At 40.3% G+C, this 19,913-nt stretch overlaps 1 protein-coding gene across 2 annotated transcripts in view; it reads right to left on the minus strand.

Annotated features, from left to right (window-relative positions):
• Positions 1-731: 731 nt before the first annotated feature.
• Acsl5 (acyl-CoA synthetase long chain family member 5) overlaps positions 732-19,913 on the minus strand; it is a 46,977-nt gene continuing 27,795 nt past the window's right edge. For both annotated transcript variants that reach the window (XM_048338264.1, XM_048338265.1), the window contains exons 6-22: positions 19,426-19,525; positions 18,321-18,499; positions 17,329-17,361; positions 17,197-17,248; positions 16,110-16,183; positions 15,694-15,771; positions 14,075-14,209; positions 11,959-12,093; positions 11,125-11,220; positions 8,947-9,019; positions 8,543-8,631; positions 8,136-8,252; positions 4,388-4,531; positions 3,386-3,487; positions 2,658-2,729; positions 2,140-2,286; positions 732-1,011 (exon numbers count right to left, since the gene is read on the minus strand). In XM_048338264.1, coding sequence (XP_048194221.1) covers positions 2,146-2,286; positions 2,658-2,729; positions 3,386-3,487; positions 4,388-4,531; positions 8,136-8,252; positions 8,543-8,631; positions 8,947-9,019; positions 11,125-11,220; positions 11,959-12,093; positions 14,075-14,209; positions 15,694-15,771; positions 16,110-16,183; positions 17,197-17,248; positions 17,329-17,361; positions 18,321-18,499; positions 19,426-19,525 — 1,620 coding nt within the window. In that variant the 3' untranslated portion in view covers positions 732-1,011; positions 2,140-2,145. The remainder of the gene's footprint in view (positions 1,012-2,139; positions 2,287-2,657; positions 2,730-3,385; positions 3,488-4,387; positions 4,532-8,135; positions 8,253-8,542; positions 8,632-8,946; positions 9,020-11,124; positions 11,221-11,958; positions 12,094-14,074; positions 14,210-15,693; positions 15,772-16,109; positions 16,184-17,196; positions 17,249-17,328; positions 17,362-18,320; positions 18,500-19,425; positions 19,526-19,913) is intronic.

Here is a 19,913-nt window from a genome sequence, read left to right on the forward strand (position 1 = left end):
CACTGAGATTCAGCAATGAATGAAATATTACTGTCCCATTACAATGGGAGTGGAGAGAAGGACAAACAGAATGTGTCAGGCATTTAGAGCAAATAAGGATCAAGTGGAGTGCCGTGAAAGTCTGTATTTTAGGCAGAGGGAAGAGCAAGAACACAAGCTAGAATGTACCTGGCATGTTTGAAGAACAGGAATTCAGCAAAAGTTAGCTGGAGGAGTTACGGATATATAGAAGTGAGGAGAGCTAGGGCACAGAGCTCTCCCAGTTAATTCCTGCCTTCCCTTTGGTTTGTACTGAAGTATAGCATTGCCTCAGCCACCTATGAAGCTATCTGTAAACATTCTCAACTCCAGTGGCTAGAGAGGAGTCCTAGTTGACATCACAGTACAGCAAAGTGGCAACGGGGAAAGAATGAACTAGTGCTCTAAGTCTGGGCTTGGCTGTTCCTTGTTTAACTTGATCCTTGTTTAACTTGATGTCAGGTAAAAAGGCCTGATCCTCTCCATTTCAAAGGTAAACAAACTCGGTTGCATGCTAAAAATCTCTTCATTCCAGGCTGTTTAACTCAAGATCCCAGGTACTGCCTTTCCCCCCCCCTTTTACTCCCCCCCTTTTACTCCTAAGTAAGTCTAGAGTATAGCCAAGTTAGAAAATCACTAATTAACTTGGATTTTTAAATAATCCTATTTAAGACTGATTTCTCATCATGGCCCATAAGATGAAAAACACAACATACATATCTGCAATAGTTTATTTTAAAACTTTACATGTACAAGTAGAGGTACCAAGTATCTGGAGTAATGGTACAATGGGAACGGAAGTTCAGGGGGAAATATCATTGGTACAATGGGAACAGAAGTTCAAGGGGAAATATCATCAGTAGGTTCCTTCACAGAAGATAAGCCTGTTATGCACCCAGTGCAGGAGAGTTTTATTCAGTGCTTGCTTCATTTACTGGAAAATTTCACTGGACATAAGTTTCAATTCCTTCACGGCTTCCAGTTCAGCAGAAACTGCATGGAACAGAATTAGTTGTAAGATAGATACTCCTACAGACAATGCTTTGAGAACAGTTTTTTAACACATCCAGTTTTAATACTCCAAAGACAGAAATCTAAGAATTTATAGCACCCAAAGAAGAATGCTTAAAATGATCAAATAGCTCCCTTTGTGCAGATTTTAGTGTGCCCAGAAGTCTGCAGAAGAGATTTATCTCAGATAATAATTAGTGTGAGCAATAAGTTAAAATTCAGAGTTGTAATGGCTTTGTGGAATAATTAGAAAATGGATTCTAAAGAGCTTTTCAGAACTTTTTTTTTTTGGCCAGTCCTGGGCCTTGGACTCAGGGCCTGAGCACCATCCCTGGCTTCTTCCCGCTCAAGGCTAGCACTCTGCCCACCTGAGCCACAGCGCCCCTTCTGGCCGTTTTCCATATATGTGGTGCTGGGGAATCGAACCGAGAGCTTCATGTATAGGAGGCAAGCACTCTTGCCACTAGGCCATATTCCCAGCCCAAGATTTTTTTTAATTTAAATTTTATTGTAAAGGTGATGTGCCAGAGGGGTTACAGTTACCTAAGTAAGGTAATGAGTGCATTTCTTTTTGAAGTGTTCCCCCCTCCCTCATTTTCTCTCAGTTCCTCCCCAACAGCCCCTAAGTTGTATAGTTCATTTCCAACATACTGTCTAGTGAGTATCACTGTTGCATTGGTTAATCCTTTGTCTGTTTCTGTGATTCCCCTCCCCCAAATCAGATAAACTTATATACAAGACAAAGGGTAAAGAAATAAAACAAAAGTTATCACAGAATAAACAAGAAAAAGGGAAAGAAAAAATAACTGCAAACAGTGCAATAAAAAAACCTCTTGTTTCCATTTCTTGGAGTTCATTTTGATAAGCATCATTTTATATGGTCAAATGCACATAGCTATTGAGCCACATCTAAGATGAGAAGAACAGGACTTAGGTGCAGGCTATATTCCCTCCTTATAAATCTGTTTGTCTTTTTTTTTAAATTGTGGTTTGATCATTCAGTAAGTAAAACAACAAAGGGGAAGAAAGACAACACAAACGGAAGAATAATTTTTAATCTATAAGCTCACAAGACAGCACAGACCAGGCAGGCAGTTCAGTCATAAATACCTTAACCTACTCCTGGATACTCTCATACAGGCTGCTGATTTGGGTCTGGAAGAATTTGGAGAGCTCTCCTCGTTTTGCTTTTAGTGTTGGTGTCAGGAGCCCATTTTCAATGGAAAATGGTTCTGGATGAATAAAGATGCTCTTGACCTAGAAGATGAAGTGAACACCCATATGGTTTGTTAGTGATGTACACGCTTCTGCATAGCGCTTGGAGTACTCTGTGAAGGACTTGAAATCGTGTTTCACCTTATAAAGGAGGTCAGTGAAGCAGACAGGTACAGATCTAGTAACCCATGGTCATTCATAAGACGTTTGTGATTAGAGAAAGAAATGAGGAAGGAGAATGGATAAGGAACACTACAAGTTAACTACCAAAGGTCACGGCCATTGCCAGTTAAAGGCATAAAATCTGAAATCAGTTCTTTGGAAGTTATATGCTTAAACACGTGATAAGTTGCAACTTGAAATAAAACTTTGAGGGTGACTCAAGAGACCTGCATAAAATCAATAGAACATACCTGTTCGAAAGACTTTAGGCCGCCTTCTTTCCCAACTTTCTGCAAGTCTTGTAAAATAGCTCCCTTTATAGTCTAGGAATACAAAACATTGATTAAAGCATAACTGAAAATGAACAGCTAAGCATAAGCCAACTCAAAATGCCTGTAACCATGGGTTAAGATAAAAGCAGTATATAAAAGTAGCTACCAAGCTTTAACAATGGCTTTTCTCTAGATGAGTTTACTTCCTTTTTGATATGTTTATTAGTGGTATGTGTGTGTGTGTGTGTGTATGTATGTGTGTGTGTGTGTGTGTGTGTGTGTGTGTGTGTCTGTTATGGGCTTGCACTCAACGCCTAGGCTCTATCCCTGAGCTTTTCTGTGCAAGGTTAGCACTCTACCACTTTGAGCCACCGCTCTACTTCCTGGTTTCTGGTGCTTAACAGGATAAAAGTCTCATGGACTTTCCTTCCTGGGCTGGCATCAAACTGAGATACTCAGATCTCAGTCTCCTGAGTAGCTAACATTACAAGCTCGAGCCCCTGGCTTGGCATTTGTGTTTTAAATTCTCCATTCTATCCTACAATCTAATAAAATTATTAAGTCTGTAGCTACATTTCACAGAATAGGAAGAGCTTGTTTCTTCAGAGAAGAGGCTCTGGGCACCCAGGGATGCCCCAGCTGGCAGCACCTCCTCTTTGCCACAGTGGACCATGGATGCACATCGAGCATTCCTGAGTAATACTTACTTCATTTTCACACAAGACTTCAAAGGACCCCTTAACCCCAAGTTTGGCAGCAAATGAGGGAAGCACTTCTGGGTCAGGAACTATCACTCCTACTAAGGATGACTGTGAAAAGGAAACAGGTGCAAAGGCATGAGAGGACTAGCATATGGGTACCCCCTCCCCCAGAGGGTAAAGAGAAGGAGTTGCTCCCAGTGATTAAAAAACAAAACAAAACAAACAAGAAAAATCCTCCAAACTTCAAATCTATAGAGGGGTGCTGCTTTCTTTCTCACTGACACATTATCCCATCCATCATCTCATAACAGAGATGTTCTGGCCAAATTTGATTCTTCAAAAAGAGGCGATAGCCACTAAAGCTTAGAAGAATTTCTGCCCTGTTCATGCCCACAGTTATCCTTATGCCCTCCCTCCAAAAAAAGCCAAATTTAAGTACAGTTTATATAAGATATATACATGCTAGAGATATTGTCATGCTAAGATATTGTCATGCTAGAGAAACTTCAGCCAGAACAGATCGTACATACAATGTGGGATACATGTTATCTTTCAGAATCATTTTTAGTAATTCTAGTGACTTGTTTACACAGTCCATCATAGTGGGGGAAAATGTATGGTTGTTTTTTGTTTGTTTGTTCATTTTGTGCCAGGCCTGAGGCTTAAATTCAGGGCTTGAGTGATTTCCCAAGGTTAGTGCTCTTCCATTTGAACCACAGCGCCACTTCCTGCTTTTTGGTGTTCAATAAAGAAGAGTCTTATAGATGTTCCTGCCTGGGCTTGCTTTGGAACCATAGTCCTCAGATCTCAGCCTGAGCCACCAGTGCCCAGCTTTAAAAAAAGGTTTTGTTTGTAATTAATGTTGCCTTGTTTATGATATGAAATATAGCTTCATTTCTTTAGTTCTGTAAGCTAGACTTTTGGATGTACCTAGATAAATTTCTGGTAGCTACAAAGAACCACACTGATCTGCACCTAAAGATGGTTCCTATTAAAATAGCTTATTACCTTCAAGCTGTCCCCATGTACAAAAACTTGTAACACCAGTCTACTCCTGATATAGATATTTTCTATCTTCTCGGGAGCAATGTACTCTCCTTGTGCCAGCTTGAAAATGTTCTTTTTCCGGTCAATAATCTTCAGAGTCCCATTCTGCAGAAGGTAGAAAAGGCATCGGTTTTTTTTATTTTGTTTTTGTTCTAATTTTGGTGAGTTTTTTTTTAAGCAGTAAGAGCTGTGTTAGTAGGGAAAATGAATAAGCCACAGCATTAATCCTTATTTTTTTCTTTAAAGCTGGTTTCTCTAGAGACTATCAGGAGCCTTTCATTTTTATTTATTGGCTTTGAGGAAAGGGACAACCGCTTCCAGTAAATGGTGATGGCTACTATATGTCTGTGGAAAGTGAATAGCCTCAGAGAAAGTCCTTAGGACCAGCTTAGATTATATGAATAGTTCCTTCATCCAATGAAGACATTTTCCAGGTTGAGTGCAATAATTCACACTAAACAAAAAGTAAGCAAGCCCCCATCTCAACCAACAAGCTAGCCATGGTGGTATGTGCTGGTCACCTCAGCTACATGGAAAGCAATGTACAAAGATTACGATCTAAGGCCAGCCTGGAAAAAACACAAGACTCTGTCAAAAATTACTAAAGCAAAAATAGGCTGGGAATGTAGCTCAAGTGGTAGAGCACTTACCTAGCAAGTACAAGGCTATAAGTTCAAGCCCCAGAAATGTCCAATAAGAAAACAAATGTTTCACCTCTCTGTTTCCAATTACTCTAGCTCTAGAACTCTCCCGTATAAAAAGAAAGTTATCTTTAACCAAGACTTGAATTAATTAGCTCTATTTCCTGTGTGTTTCCTGCCTGTTAGACCCATCTCCCATGTGGTCAGTAGTTAGGTTAGGCTGGAAGCAGAGCTGGGGAGGGAAGGCCCTCTGCCTAGTCAACTACCAGGGGTCACTGCAGCTTTGTTTCTTTGAGCTTAGTTTCTTTAAGGAGCTTATGGTCTTAGTGATTTGAATTGCAGAACTGGGACAAGTGCAAATTCAATCCACATGATCATGATCACACCCTAAGTAAGATCACCGACTGAACCAAACCTGGAACCATCAATTCAGCTTACTCATCAATTTAGCATGGCATGATGGGAAATGGTTAATAAAGAATGTCCTTTTATAACCTTGGAGAAAGGACTAGATGTTGCCTACAACTAGGCTTACTCATGTGAAGCAATCTTCTTGAACAGAAACATGCTAGCAAAGGACACATCTCTAGGAATTATATCATTAGGACTACATTCTTAGAGGCCTCATTATTGATCTTTCTTTGAATTTTACTTAAATCTTGAATGCTGAGCCATAAAGGAATTTTTAGATCTAATTACATTCCCAATGCCCCTCTAGCTCTCCAGCACATATCCAACCAGGAGAGCTTTGGAGAAAGGTAATTCTTTAGAAAATTCCCTATATACTTGCAAAACTGTTTGGTGTAAGTGAACTGAACACCTCAGGGGGGGAAAGGGAAAGGGGGAGGGGGAGGGGGGTATGAGGGACAAGGTAACAAACAGTACAAGAAATGTATTCAATGCCTAATGTATGAAACTGTAACCTCTCTGTACATCAGTTTGATAATAAAAATTTGAAAAAAAAATAAAATAAAAATTGGGAAAAAAAGAAATGTATCCAATGCCTAAAGTATGAAACTGTAACCGCTCTGTATATCAGTTTGACAATAAAAAAAGAAAAGCATTGTTTGCAAAAATGTAGAAAATTCCCTATGAGGCTTTGAAGGCTCCAAATTATACTGGTGTTAAGTCCCTATCTTAGGAAAATAGATGGGATGGACAGCAACTACTGTTAACATCAGCAAGCTAAGCTACACAAAGGTCTCACATCTGTTGATGATGCCACACACTTGTAATTACAGCATTTGGGAGTCCAGAGGCAGGAACACTGTGAGTTCCAGACTTGAAGGCCAGCATGGGCTACACAACAAAACCTCACCTCCTTTTGTTTTCCATAGGGAGAGGCTGCAAAGGCCACTGAGAAACAACCAGTAGCCTCTGCAAATGCCTGGTTTGGAAAACCTACTTTCATGTTTTTGTATGCCTTATGAATTAAATGGGAAAAGACGCCTCCCTTTGAAACTGTCAAAAGATACACACAGGTATCAAAAAAGTTGTCTCTCAGGAAAAGTGAAAAGAGATGGACCACTACTAATGGCTCACACCTGTAAACTTAGCTGCTTGAGAGATAGAAATCGGAAGGATCATGATATGAGGTGATCAAAAAGTTTAGGTGGGTGTGCTGACATGTGCTTTTCATCCCAGCTATAAAGGAGGCTGAGATCTGGAAGCTCACAGTTTCAGGGTAACCTCCGCTTAAAAAAATAATTCCCAAGCCATGTACTCATGGCTCATGCCTGTAGTCCTAACTACTCAGGAGGCTGAGATCTGAGGATCATAATTTGAAGCCAGCCTAGGAAGGAAAGCCTGTGGTGAGAATCTTTCTTCCAGTTAACCACCAAAATTCTGGAAGTAGAGCTGTGGCTCAAGTGGAAAAGTGCTAGATTTAGTGCAAAAGAACAGGGATAGTGTTCAGGACCTGAGTTTAAGCCACAGGACCAGCATATGCACACGAACACATATGCGCGCGCGCATGCGCGCGCGCGCACACACACACACACACACACACACACACACACACACACACACACACACACACAGTTCCCAAGGCTGGGAGTGTGGCTCAAGTAGTAGAGTGCTTGCCTAGCATGCATGAAGCCCTGGGTTCAATTCCTCAGTACCACATACACAGAAAAATCTAGAAGTGGTGCTGTGGCTCAAGTGGTAGAGTACTAGCCTTGAGCAAAAGAAGCTCTGGACAGTGCCCAGGCCCTGATTTCAAGCCCAGGACTAGCAAAAAAAAAAAAAAAAAAAAGGTTCCCAAGACCCTATCTCAACAAAAAAAAGCTAGGCGTTCAGCATGTGCCTAGCATAGAAAGTGTAAATAGGAGGATAGCAGTCTAGGTCATCCCACATGAAAGTAAGAGCCTATTTGAAAAATAAGCAGAGTGGTAGAGGGCCTTCACAGCACATGTGAAACCATGTGTGTTTAAACTTCAGTACCACTGGAAAAAAAAATCAAAGGAAAAGGGAAAGAACAGAATGTACAGTCCTTTCCCCATCCCTTTCCTGGAGACACCACCTAATTTTCCCTTGGCCATTAGCAAATTCTTTCCATTAAATGGGAGCCACATGAATTCTGATATCTAGAACTGTCTGACCTATTAATGAAACCCCTTCAGATTGTGCCTGGAAGCAATACTGGTACCACTGGCTACTGCAGGCATTGTGTTTGATAAGAAATAAGGAAAGAAGAAAACCATTCATCTAGTCTATGTCTTGGGGTCTTCTACCACATTGTGGTCCAAACAGTAAACATACTGTGGCCAAGAGGATGAAAGACGTTAGCAGCTCTGGATCATGTATTAGCCTACTTTCCAAGGATTTCACATTGCTGGCATACAGGAGAGCTGGAACCAGAGTACAAATCTCCCAACTCTTAGCTTAGATTCTAACCACTTGCAACTTCTTTCCTTTTATGGTAAGAGAAGATATAGACCCATTCTCCTCCATCATCTTCAGCTGATTAACCTACTGGCATTTCTGCCCCCCCGCCCACTTGCCATAGGCAGATTTATTCTCCCCAGTCCAGGAGCATAGATTACTGGAAATGATAAGGAAATACTTACTGGGAGCCAGCGACCAATGTCTCCAGTATGAAGCCAGCCATCCTTGTCCAGAGCTTCCTGTGTTTTCTCAGGGTCTTTTAGGTATCCTTGGAAGACATTGGTGCCCTTGATGCAGACCTGCACACCGGACAGTACAAGGTGGTGACAAGAGCAAAGGCGCTACTACCAAACCATGCACACCTTATGACACATGTGCTCCCACTTAGATTGCATGATAGTTTCTGCTACAGCATGAAAGGTGCTATATTTTACTACAGTGAGAAAGGAAAATGAGACTCAGAGATATTTAATTCCTTGCTAAAAATATCAAAAGAGTCAAAACCGTATGAGTTCACGAAGGTGTGTTCTTTCTAATCCAAATCTCTTCACCACCATGACTATCTGACTACAGCCCCTAGTGCACCCACCTCTCCTTCGTTGTTTACTGAAAAGTAATTCATGTCAGCCACATCTTCCAGCTTCACATAATTACAAGACACAGGAACTCCAACATGACCTAAAATACACCATATGACATCAGCTGGGAAACTCTGAAGTCTTAATAATAGTAGTTATTCTGGACAGCTTTCAGAGACAGTTAAAAATAAGACTGAGACTCTTAAGAATAGGACTAAAAACATAAACTGATATCATAGGTAGATGGTTGAGATAAGCAAGCTGGGATCCAAAATTTGAGTTTGGCACCTGTCTCATTTGTCAGGGTATTTAATCTCATTCATGTGAAATGACTGAAACGCTTAGATCCTAGGCTGGTTAGAGACTCCCTTCTCACCACTCCTCACACACACTGCCCAACCGATGGAGGGCTCACCTGTTGTCCAGTCCCCGGGTGAGGTGATTGTACAGCCAGCAGTGCATTCTGTTTGTCCATAAGCTTCAAATACCTGAGAAGGCAAAGAAAGGCTTTGGTACTTAAAATCAAGTTGAAACCAGCCATGGTCTGTGGCCAAGATAGAAGGCAAACAAGGTCTCTAAGAGTTGGAGAACAACTGGTTTCGTGAAATATTGAATTCATGTCCCAGTTTCTAAGTCTTTACAACTAAGGGCTCACTCAAAAACTAAGAGCTTTCAAAAATATAAATAAATATAAATATAAAAGCATAAATATAAAATATAAATATAAAAGCATAAAAACCCAAATGAAAAGTATTGCATTTCAAGTAGATGTGGAAAATGCAAATTATTCATGAAGTGATATGCAATCCAATGGCAATTGACTTGAACCTGGCTGAGCAATGACACACCTCTCAAAGATCTACAGACATGGAGCAGCATTTTTTTAAGGAAAATAGCTCCAGCTTTGATAAAGAACTGGAGTTGGCAAACTTTGCCTGCATAGAGAAAGATAACAAATATTTGTGAGTCATTTGTTCTGTCTCAACAAATTCACTTTGCCACTGTAGCTCCCCAAACAGCCACAGGTCATATAGTAAATGACTGGTGATGGCTGTGTTCCAATGCCGTTTCATGTATAAAACAGATGGTGGGCCAGACTGAGCCTGCCCTGTAATGTGTGAACCCCTGATATGAAAGTAATATTGATCTGGTGGCAATTTTAAAAAGATGTTCCCAAGTTTAAGTTTCCCAAGTTTAAGCAAGCTGATAGGCTACTACAATGGTAAATATCGCATGTCATGAGCAGAGATAAAGAGAAACGCTTAGAGAAGATATTTCTAGGAGTGGGACTGAAGGAAGAATTTATATCCTATTGTTCTTTGGGTCTAGGGAAAGAAAAGTATTAAGAATGGCCAATTGGATGGTAGTTTGACTACCCAGAGGACTTTTGTGGCTGGTTCTGGTATCATTCAGACTCTTTATTCAACTGGGGGTATATAATTGCGGGTACATAATTCTCTGAGAGTATAATCTTTTGCTTGTTTTCTATTTTGTTCATGCCATGCCAAGTTAAATGAGTAAACTATCCATTTAGGAGGGAGAAAATTAGACAACATTTGCATACAGGCCCCTATATGTATTCCAGATGTATTGGAGACATAAATATTTTTTTAATGTAAAACTATCAGATCACCAGAAAAGATGGTAAAACCAATGGTATGAAATATTAGAGGTTATAAAGTCCTATTTTGTTTTTGAAATGCTAGTTCAATTTAAAACCAATTTGAGAAGCACAAATAGAAAACATTAATCAATGTAATCACATAAATGTTTGAAAGTTGTATATAAGTTACATACAAGGCAAGATGCAAATCAAAACAGAAAAAATGAGATCAGAAGAAAAACTGCATAATCAAGATTAATCTTCTATTACTACATGAAGAACTCTTAGAAGGAAGTATGGAAGAGAACTAAATCTTGCTTTAGTTCCGCTGTAAGGAAGCAATTCATGGAAGAAATATAGATATCAAGTACGAAAGATGTTAGGTATTGATAAAAGTAACAATGGTGCAATAAGGTTTTGAATTTAGAGGTAAATGACTAAGGCTTAAAGAATTGACAAGGTCTGTCACTTGGAAGAGCATGAGGAAAGGAGGCTTCCTTATTGTTTTCAGGATTGTATAGAAAAGCAAGATCTTTATGGAAGACTGATTGATAATATACATTTTTATGTGTTATATGTATATGCATGTTCACATACACAATCATGTGACACTACTTCAATGGACTTAGTCTAAATTGATTATTGCAAAAATACTAGAGGGTATAAAAGTGTCCTTATCACTTCATCAGTTACAACAGTGGGAAAATGTGTGTATCGATAGTAGATGATTTGCATACATTTGACAGACTGTTGTAAAGCCATGTATAGCTCTTCAAGAAGGATTGATGTTGATGGAGTACACAGAACACTGGTTGCATTTATGCTACGATTTCTCTACAGATACATTAAGAGGCACTGCTAGAATATTTTCTCCTGGGTTTGAGGTTTGGGTGACTTTCTCATTGGTTACTTTTCAGGTTTGTTTTTTCAGTTATGTTTCTGTTTTTATTGAAATCACCAACACTATTTATGCAAAAGTAAAACTCTTACCCAACATCCTAAGGCTGCCCGGAGGAATGTCAAGACCTGATTGGAAATGGGGGCAGCTCCAGTGATCATGATTCGAAGATTCCCACCCAAGTTCTCCTGTGCAGTGAAAACAAAAGACTGGCTGTGACTTTATCTCTGGGCTTCAGTTTCTGCCACCATCAAATGAGTATAACAGCCTACACATTGTGGTTCTATACCAATTTAACTAGTTGATTTACAAACGATAGTGTCTGGTATTGTGGGAACACACTTAAGGTGTTACATTGTCATCACTATCTATAGAAAGGATCATAACTTGCTCCAAGCAAGTTATGCATTTTTTAAGTCTTCAAATACTTTGTATTGCTTGTCATCACAGCATAAAATATGCTAGTACCTACGTAAAATCTGCTTTATGCCTTTTGTGTGTATATGGGGGAGGAGGGTAAACTGGAGTTTGAATTCAAGGCCTGGGTACTATTCCTCAGCTTTTTTGCTCAAGGCTAACACTCTAACACTTGAGCCATAGTTCCACTTCCAGCTTTTTGGAAGTTAATTGGAGATAAGAGTCTCCCAGGTGTTTCAATCCTGGCTGGCTTCAAACCATGATCCTCAGATCTCAGCCTCCTGAGTAGCTAGGATTGTAGGTGTGAACCAAGACCCAGCTTGTTTTATGCTTTTTAGCCAATTTGCTTTAGTGGTGAAGTTGTACACGGAGGCTCTCAAAAGGCAAGTGGACACTCAGAGTCCAAGAGGACCTCCAGGTAGGGCAATGCTGAAGCATGACGGGAAGAGTGGGCTCTGAGTAGAGAGCAGCTCTAGATTCTGACTCACTCCAGGACCCACCCAACTCACCTGGATCTTTGAAAAAACAAGCTTGTCCCATAAACTGTCACGTCTGATGATACCATTTTTTACGTCACTGAATTTACTAGCAATAGCCAGGTTCAATAGGAACTTCTTCAAGGGTGTTTTGGCTTCATTTTGTACCTGCAAGATGATAGCACCTCTTAGCTAGAAATCTATAACCGACGATACTTCTCAAGGTCATTAGTTAGTAAGCAAAACATAGTGCCTTCTAGCTTCAGAAGGGAACATCCCCAAATCATGAATTGGGTTGTCGAATAATGATGAGTGCAGAGAACTAGGATCACACCCAGAAAGTAGTAACATGGTATGTACACATGAAGCTCCATTACTTCCAGGTTTCTGGTCCTTGAAAACTGAATTAAGCAAAGGGTGGTCCCCCCAAAACCCATCATGATTAACAACAGTAGGTAGCACCACTTGGGTTTTTTATGTAGTATGAAAAAGTAGAGCTAAGGAATCTGACTTCTCAAAAAGAAGTTTTATCTCTCTTTCCCCCACCCTTAAGAGATTTTTATATCTACTAAACATAAAGAATCATCACATTTCTCTATAATAAAAGTCCCCTAGACACATCACACAACATCCAATATACTTCCCTACTTAGTTAATTTCTTTTCCTTTTGGCTTAACCAACTGACATCACTTCCTAGCTCACATTATTTTCCTGGGCTTTCCTGACCCTGGTACCACTGCAACTCTACAATATATTAATCATACACCTGCCTAAGGACAGATTTCCCAAGCACAACTCAAAGGAGCTATTTCATTCCCAGAATTAAAGTTTTAACTTCAAATTCTAGCCTTCAGATCTCATTATATGAGAAAAAAAATTCATGGAAATCAAAACTCTTTTTAGTTCAAATTGTAAGGGTGCCTCTCTTGCCATCTTCTATGTTTGTGCTTCTACTTCTGCATCTCTAGAAAACCAGAGCTGTCCAGTTTCACCTTCTAAGGCAAATTATCCTGTTTGCTGTAGGCATCTACTCATAACTGTAACATAATATGAGCTTAGGATATCTTGTTGCCAGAAACCAAGGGACCTATCAGAAGCTATTGGGGTCATGTCAAAAAGACACAAGCAACTTGACAGGGGCTCCCAACCTCCCAGACAGGACAATCTGAATGTCAGGTGCGACTAAAATGGGTTTGACACACAGATGCAGAATCATGACTTTATTTATTTTATTTTTTATTTTTTTGCCAGTCCTGGGCCTTGGACTCAGGGCCTGAGCACCGTCCCTGGCTTCTTTTTTGCTCAAGGCTAGCACTCTACCACTTGAGCCACAGCGCCACTTCTGGCCATTTTCTATATATGTGGTGCTGGGGAATCGAACCCAGGGCTTCATGTATACGAGGCAAGCACTCTTGCCACTAGGCCATATTCCCAGGCCCAGAATCATGACTTTATAACAACACACACACACACACACACACACACACACACACACACACACACAGAATTCTCACTGGACATTTTTGAAGATTTTTTTGGAAAACCAATTCATTATCCTTGAGAATAGCAAATGAAGGGAAAAAATTAAATATGAGTTATCTTTATGGTAGAATCTCAGCTCAGGAATAGTGGGGAAATGACATCTCTAGAATCTATTTAAATCACCATTTTACAAACCCCAACAGCTAAAACAACTAATCCATTTTCCTTATTTGACTGAATTCTGGGCAAGTTCTTTAACTGAAGCCTCAATTTCATCATCATCAGAGATGGTACAAGTCAGGTTATGTGTTGGGAAAGGTTGGTTGGGAGAACACGTCTGAAATGTTTACCATGGGGCCTGGTAACTCAGCAAGATAACCTACACATCTAAATCAGAGAAACAACTTCCAAGTAAGTTCATGGTGGACTCATGAAGTCTCAAAGTTGAGTTCTTCCTCAGCTCAGAAATCTTATCCAGAGCAAAGGAGGTTTTGTTTACTGTGTATTTTCATAGCAGCAGTTGAAATGTGGCTTTAAGCAGATGTTCATAGGGACTGGAGGTGGAGCTAATTTCTTCGCAAGAGTCCCTCAGAGCCTTAGCACATGACTTGATAACAGATGCTCCCCTCCTTTTCCAGGCAAGCCCACTAGAAGCCAAGGTGGTACCTTATCATAGACTCTGTTAAGGAGTCGAGGCACTGTAGGAAATACTGTGGGTTTCAGGGCTTTCATGTCATCAGGTAGCAACCGGATATCTCCTTGAAAGAACCCAACTCTGGCTCCACAGGAATACACAACAGCCTGAAACAACATGAAACAGGGGGTTGACACCTTAGGAATCACTGCAGATGAGATGAACTGAGGAAATGAGTTGAGGTCCATGACCCTTTCCTCTGTGCAGAGAGTCCTTCCATTTTAAGGTACTCAGGCCTTTGAGGGCCTCCCTCAAGACAAGATGGGAACTCATTTCCATCAAGGTAACAAGACAGATAAGACAGATAGTGAGATTGCAGGCCCCACCTTCCAACTCTATCACAGCTGTATGACAGTCCAAGATACTGACCTTTATTAAACACTACTTATTATATGGCAGTAAGAGATGAGATTTCCAGATTAAAGGGGGCAGTCTTTGAGTATAACACTATCCAGATTTCAGAAATGGTTCAACATTTATTTTTTTGTCAGTCATGGGGCTTGAACTTGGGGCTTGTGGGCTGTCCCTGAGCTTTTTTGCTCAAGGCTAGCACTCTACTACTTGAGCTACCACTCCATGTTAAAACATTTTTGCAAGCTTATTAGAATCAATTTTTATCAACACTTTAATCTAACCAACTAAATATTTCCCTTTAGCATTCTATCTATCTATCTATCTATCTATCTATTATCTATCTATCTATCTATCTATCTTGGGCCATTACTAGGGCTTGAACTCAGGGCTCAGGTGCTGTCCTTTTAACTTCTTTGCTCAAGGCTAGTTCTTTACCACTTCTGGCTTTTTACTGGTTAATTGGGGGTAAGAGTTTCACAGACGTTCCTGCCTAAGCTAGCTTCCAATATGGATCTTCAGATCTCAGCCTCCTGAGTAAACTGGATTACACGTATGAGTCACCAGTGCCTGGCCCATTTTGGCATTTTTGCATCAACCAACTATAAATTGCATGAAGAGGTATATGAGAGGAGTTCAGAAGACTTTTCCACAATACTACCTGTGTTTTTGAAAGACCAGTGCTGCATTTGGTTCTCAACCTCAGAACGGCTTAGCTGAGAACCTGGAATCCGGAAGGACACCCTCCTTGGGTTCACATGCCATGCTGGTCATGGCACCTGATACACTCAGGTATGACATGAAGCCTCGGGGAAGCCTGATCCCTTACTAGGGACAAGTGTTCTTTCCTTGGTCCTGCGTAGCAAGCTTCCTTTTCTCTTACTGAAAACCTTTTCAAAATTTCTAACCAGCAGAACATAGAAAGACAACAATGTCTCTTTGAATCACCTCACAACCAAGTGTGGATAGATGGTAAGCTCCTACTACACTCATGGACTCCATGAAGTCAGGAGCAAATATTAACTACCTTGGGGATGCAGATTCAGCTGGGGAAGGCTCTGCAGAAAGTCATAGGGGAGAGGCTGCCAGGATGTAGATTCCCATGAGCCAATGCCCTGCCTGTGCCTGACATAGTAGAGAAAGGGCTAGAAAGGCTGTGTTGCTGACTTCAGAATAAAAGAGGGACAACCAAGCTAGAATCCCCCTTTTTACACACCTGCTAGGAACACAAGACACTCACCTGTACAATCCTCTCAAACATATGAGCTAAAGGGAGGTAGGATATGGTCACATCCTCAGGAGTAGGCTGGAAAACATGCTATCAATCAGAAAACAAAGAGGAGATAATGATGGATTAGTACCAACTTTCTCTTCTTATGGAGATCTAAAAACTATCCCCTGCTCAGGGTTACTACAGTGTACCACAATATGGTACACTAGATAACTCTTAGGAGTTGCTTCCAATTATGCAGTGTAGAGATTTGCAGTGATCCTAGATGACTGGTTTTTGCCAACCAGTGTTTGCCAACTCTTATAACGTAGGCCTTTAGCTTGTTTTCCTTTCTTCTCTTCTCTCTCCCCTCTAACTTCAAGAATCTTAAATCACATATCTCATTTACATTTTAATGAGGGTCTCTTTTTCAATTGACCACTGACCTCCAGACATTTGAGAAAACCAGCAGTGTTTGAAGCAATATTTTGATGAGTTAGTATAGCTCCTTTGGGGTTACCTGCAGGAAACAAGATGTGGAGAGAAAGATCCTTTAGGATTAATTGTAGCTTTTGACCTTGAAATTGAAGAAGCTAGATTCAACCAGGCACCAGTGTTCATGCCTGTAATATAGCTATTCAGGAGGCTTAGATCTGAGGATTGGAGTTCAAGGCTAGTCCAGGCAGATAATCCAAGAGGCTCTTATCTCTACAATTAGCCAGCAAAAAAACCTTGGGAGTGGAGGTGTGGTTTAAGTGGTATAGCATCAGTGTTGAGTAGAAAAATTCAAGCAAGACAGAAAGTTCAAGCATCTGTACCAGCAACATTAAAAAGAAGCTAGATTCAATTAGCTGTGTTCTAGACAGTCAAGAGTTTTGTATGTCACCTTGTCTCTTTGTGGCTGCATATGCCTCTGTTTAGAAATCATGAATGCTCCCAAAGATTCTGCTACACAATGCACCACTACTACTCAATACCACTCAGAGCACAGCCCCCAGCTCAGACAACAACACAGTCAAAAAGAAAAATTCAAGGAAACCTTTCTTGTGCTCCTCAGATGGAATACTACTACCTAGCAATATTGCTATAAATCTTACAAACCAGACATAACAGAATGACTGTAATTGCAGATTGTCATGTACCATATTAAAAGTGATGAAGTCTCCTATGAGATGAGCACAATCATCTCCTTTGAGAATGCACAATCATCTGTGGAGAACCATCTTTAGGTTATGCTGATACTCTGACTGAAAGAAACAATCTCATTGGGGTTTAACTGCTTGGAGTTGTAGGTTGAGGGGAAAAGATGACTTTCTGATGTCATCTTTAAGATCCCTGAAATTCATTAGCATGTAACTAACTACCTCCCTGTGTATGCAATGAAGGCTATGCTCATGTTTTTCTGTTTGGGAATCCTTAGGATGAAGACCCAAGAACAGGGCTGATGGCAGAACATGTGCATCAGTGTGCCCGTGTCTAGATACACAAGGCTCACACTTCTGGAGGCTCTGGCTGGACCTTATGGACACTGACCTGTGGTTCCACTGGTGAAACAGATGATGCTTGTATCTTCCGGATTTGGAGGCTAGAGAGAGAAGCACAAGGTCTTAGACTACCATATACTTTGAGTAGACAAAACTCATATTCAGGTAGAGGAAAACTTACCACGGGTTTTCTGAAGTTTTCTTTGCCGATATTCTACATGATTAAGAAAGCAAGAAAGAAAGATATTTATGGAGATGGACAGACTCAAGACAAATGCAGCCCTTTCTTTCTCAAGACATCGCTAAGAAAATACCAAAATTCCAACCTGGAAAAGGCCCAGAAGCCAATATGGAGGTATAGAAGCCCCCACCTTGCCCCCAAGAAACTTATGTTCATCTAGAACATTAGCCTAAAGAAGGAAGACACTAAATTTCCAAGCTTCCCATGGTATTTTTAAGTTCTAGTCATCTAGAACCATAACTAAGCTTTCTTTGAATAATATAAATAGTTAACACAGCAGGGCCTACAAGTTATCTCTCACTTTCTTGGACAATTTACATACACTATCGCATTTAAGGCTCCCCAATGCATCTGTGAGATGGAGACTATTACTGTCTTATGAATGGGGAAATAGAAATGTGGAGTAACTACACAATGCCACGTAAGTAAAAGATGTGGAAGTAGTATATAACCTCAGGCAGCTTGGTTCCAGGAAGTATATCCTTAATTATTACAAAACTGTTTGTAATTCTCAGAATATACTATATACTGCTGACCACAAAACTTTCTCCATCTCTAGCATGTGTGTGTATTTGGTGTGTATGTGTGTGTGCACAGGGGCTTGAATAATTCTGGGGGTTTTTTTTGGTTGTTAATTACAAGTAAGAGTCTCATGAACTTTTCTGCCTGGGCTGGTTTTGAACCCTCATCCTCAGATCTCAGCCTCCTGAGTAGCTAGGATCATAGATGTGAGCTACTAGTCACTCAGCATCTGGCATAAATTTTTGACTTGTCCCAAAGCAATCTTTCTCCAAGTTTCTTAGCACAAGTCTGGTTTACTTCCCACATGCCACTTATGGACAACAGCTTGGTGCTTTTGTGTAAATATCCTGTAAGTTGTTCTTGGTGAGGGATCAGACTCCCATTTGCAAGGCTGAGTGTCGGGCTCATACCTCAGCATCAGACATGGATAAGACCTCAACCCCACATTTCTCTCCCCTTTGTTTCAGATCATCATCAAAGGGGTCCATGAGGATGATCATCTTCAGGCCCGGGGTGTGGCCATTTTCCACATTCTCTATCAGGCCCAGTGCCTTCTGGGGTGTATCACAGACGACAGTAGGGATATCAGCTGGAAGAAGAAACAGAACCAGACATTACCATTCTGCTCTGTGAAAGACCTCATTGCAAGGAGAAGGAGACTTGAACATTTTTCAGTGCTATCGAGACCCCAAAGGAGATTACATCTACAAATCAGATATATAGTGAACCACCTGAAACATTCCACTGGTGATAAGTGAACTTAATTCAAACAGAAGTGCATAGTTCTTCTGCCTGCTACCAACACATTTTACAGTATCCATGGACCACCCCCCCCCCCCGTTTGATAAGTCATTCAGAAAGTGTACATGAACCACTGAGATGTGATTCTGTTGACATGTTTTATTCTGAGGAAGTACTCATAGAAGAAGGAGAAGGCATTTCTGGTCCCAGATCTTAGCATTTTTGTATGACAGTGTTTGCATAACATGTTATCTGCTTCTCAAATGAGTGTACTTAATCTACTATTTCAGCAAGAAAAATTATCATCTTGGATAACAATGGGCTGTTTGTTATTTGCCCCATTGATCTTGGCCATGTTTTTCTAATAATGACATTTTTTCCTATGAAATCACCATGAATATTGATGCATGTTGGGTAATTGTTATGACTTGAGTTTGTAAGGCTAGGAAATTAATTATGTAGTTCCACTGTTATTTAGCCAGTGAAGCACACTCTTTAGGGTTTTATCCAGTGCCTTTAGAGTAAACAGTGTTGTTTCTAAGCTATGTTCCCAGACTTTACCTTGAACTATTTTGTGGAAATGCTAATCTAAGAATATCTTTGCCTCCAGGGCCTTTTTTTCCTTGTAATTTCCCTGTAAATTATTTCCTAAGAAGTACAGGACAGGAAAGACCAAAGCATTATTTTCTGTTTAAAAACATTTCAAGTCTGTGTAAACAAGCATTACTCTGCATTAAGACAGAATCAAGTTGTAAAGTAAAAGCAAAGATTTACCCTTGTTGACAATGTATATGATAGCTTCTGCTCCCAAGGTGTCATACAGGGGGACAGCAACCATGGAATATGTGTAACAAGCCAACTCAGAGATGACCCACTGTAGGGAGAAAAGTTCAAGTAAGTCCTGGAAGATGATCTTTGAAGAGTATTAATTCAGCTTCAAATGCTTACTTGGTATATTTTATATTTTTTAAAAAAATCATTGCATGACTAGCTATAGTAACTATCAATAATCTTACTATAAGAGACAAATAAATGAGATAAGACAGACAACACAGGCTAGCCTGCAAAGGTAGAAAGTATCTATTCCATTCATAGGAGACTGTGGGCGGTTATTAGGGAATGTTCAGAAGACAGAGATCACTCTCAAGAATGGGTCAAAGCAGACAAGACTGCTTTGAAGAGGTGAGGAAACTAGACAGAACTTCAAAGGACTTGGTTATGGAGGAGGCAGAGAAAACATTTAAAGCAGAAGGAAGAAAATG

This window comes from Perognathus longimembris, chromosome 2 (assembly GCF_023159225.1).
Source record: "Perognathus longimembris pacificus isolate PPM17 chromosome 2, ASM2315922v1, whole genome shotgun sequence".
Taxonomy (NCBI): Eukaryota; Metazoa; Chordata; class Mammalia; order Rodentia; family Heteromyidae; genus Perognathus; species Perognathus longimembris.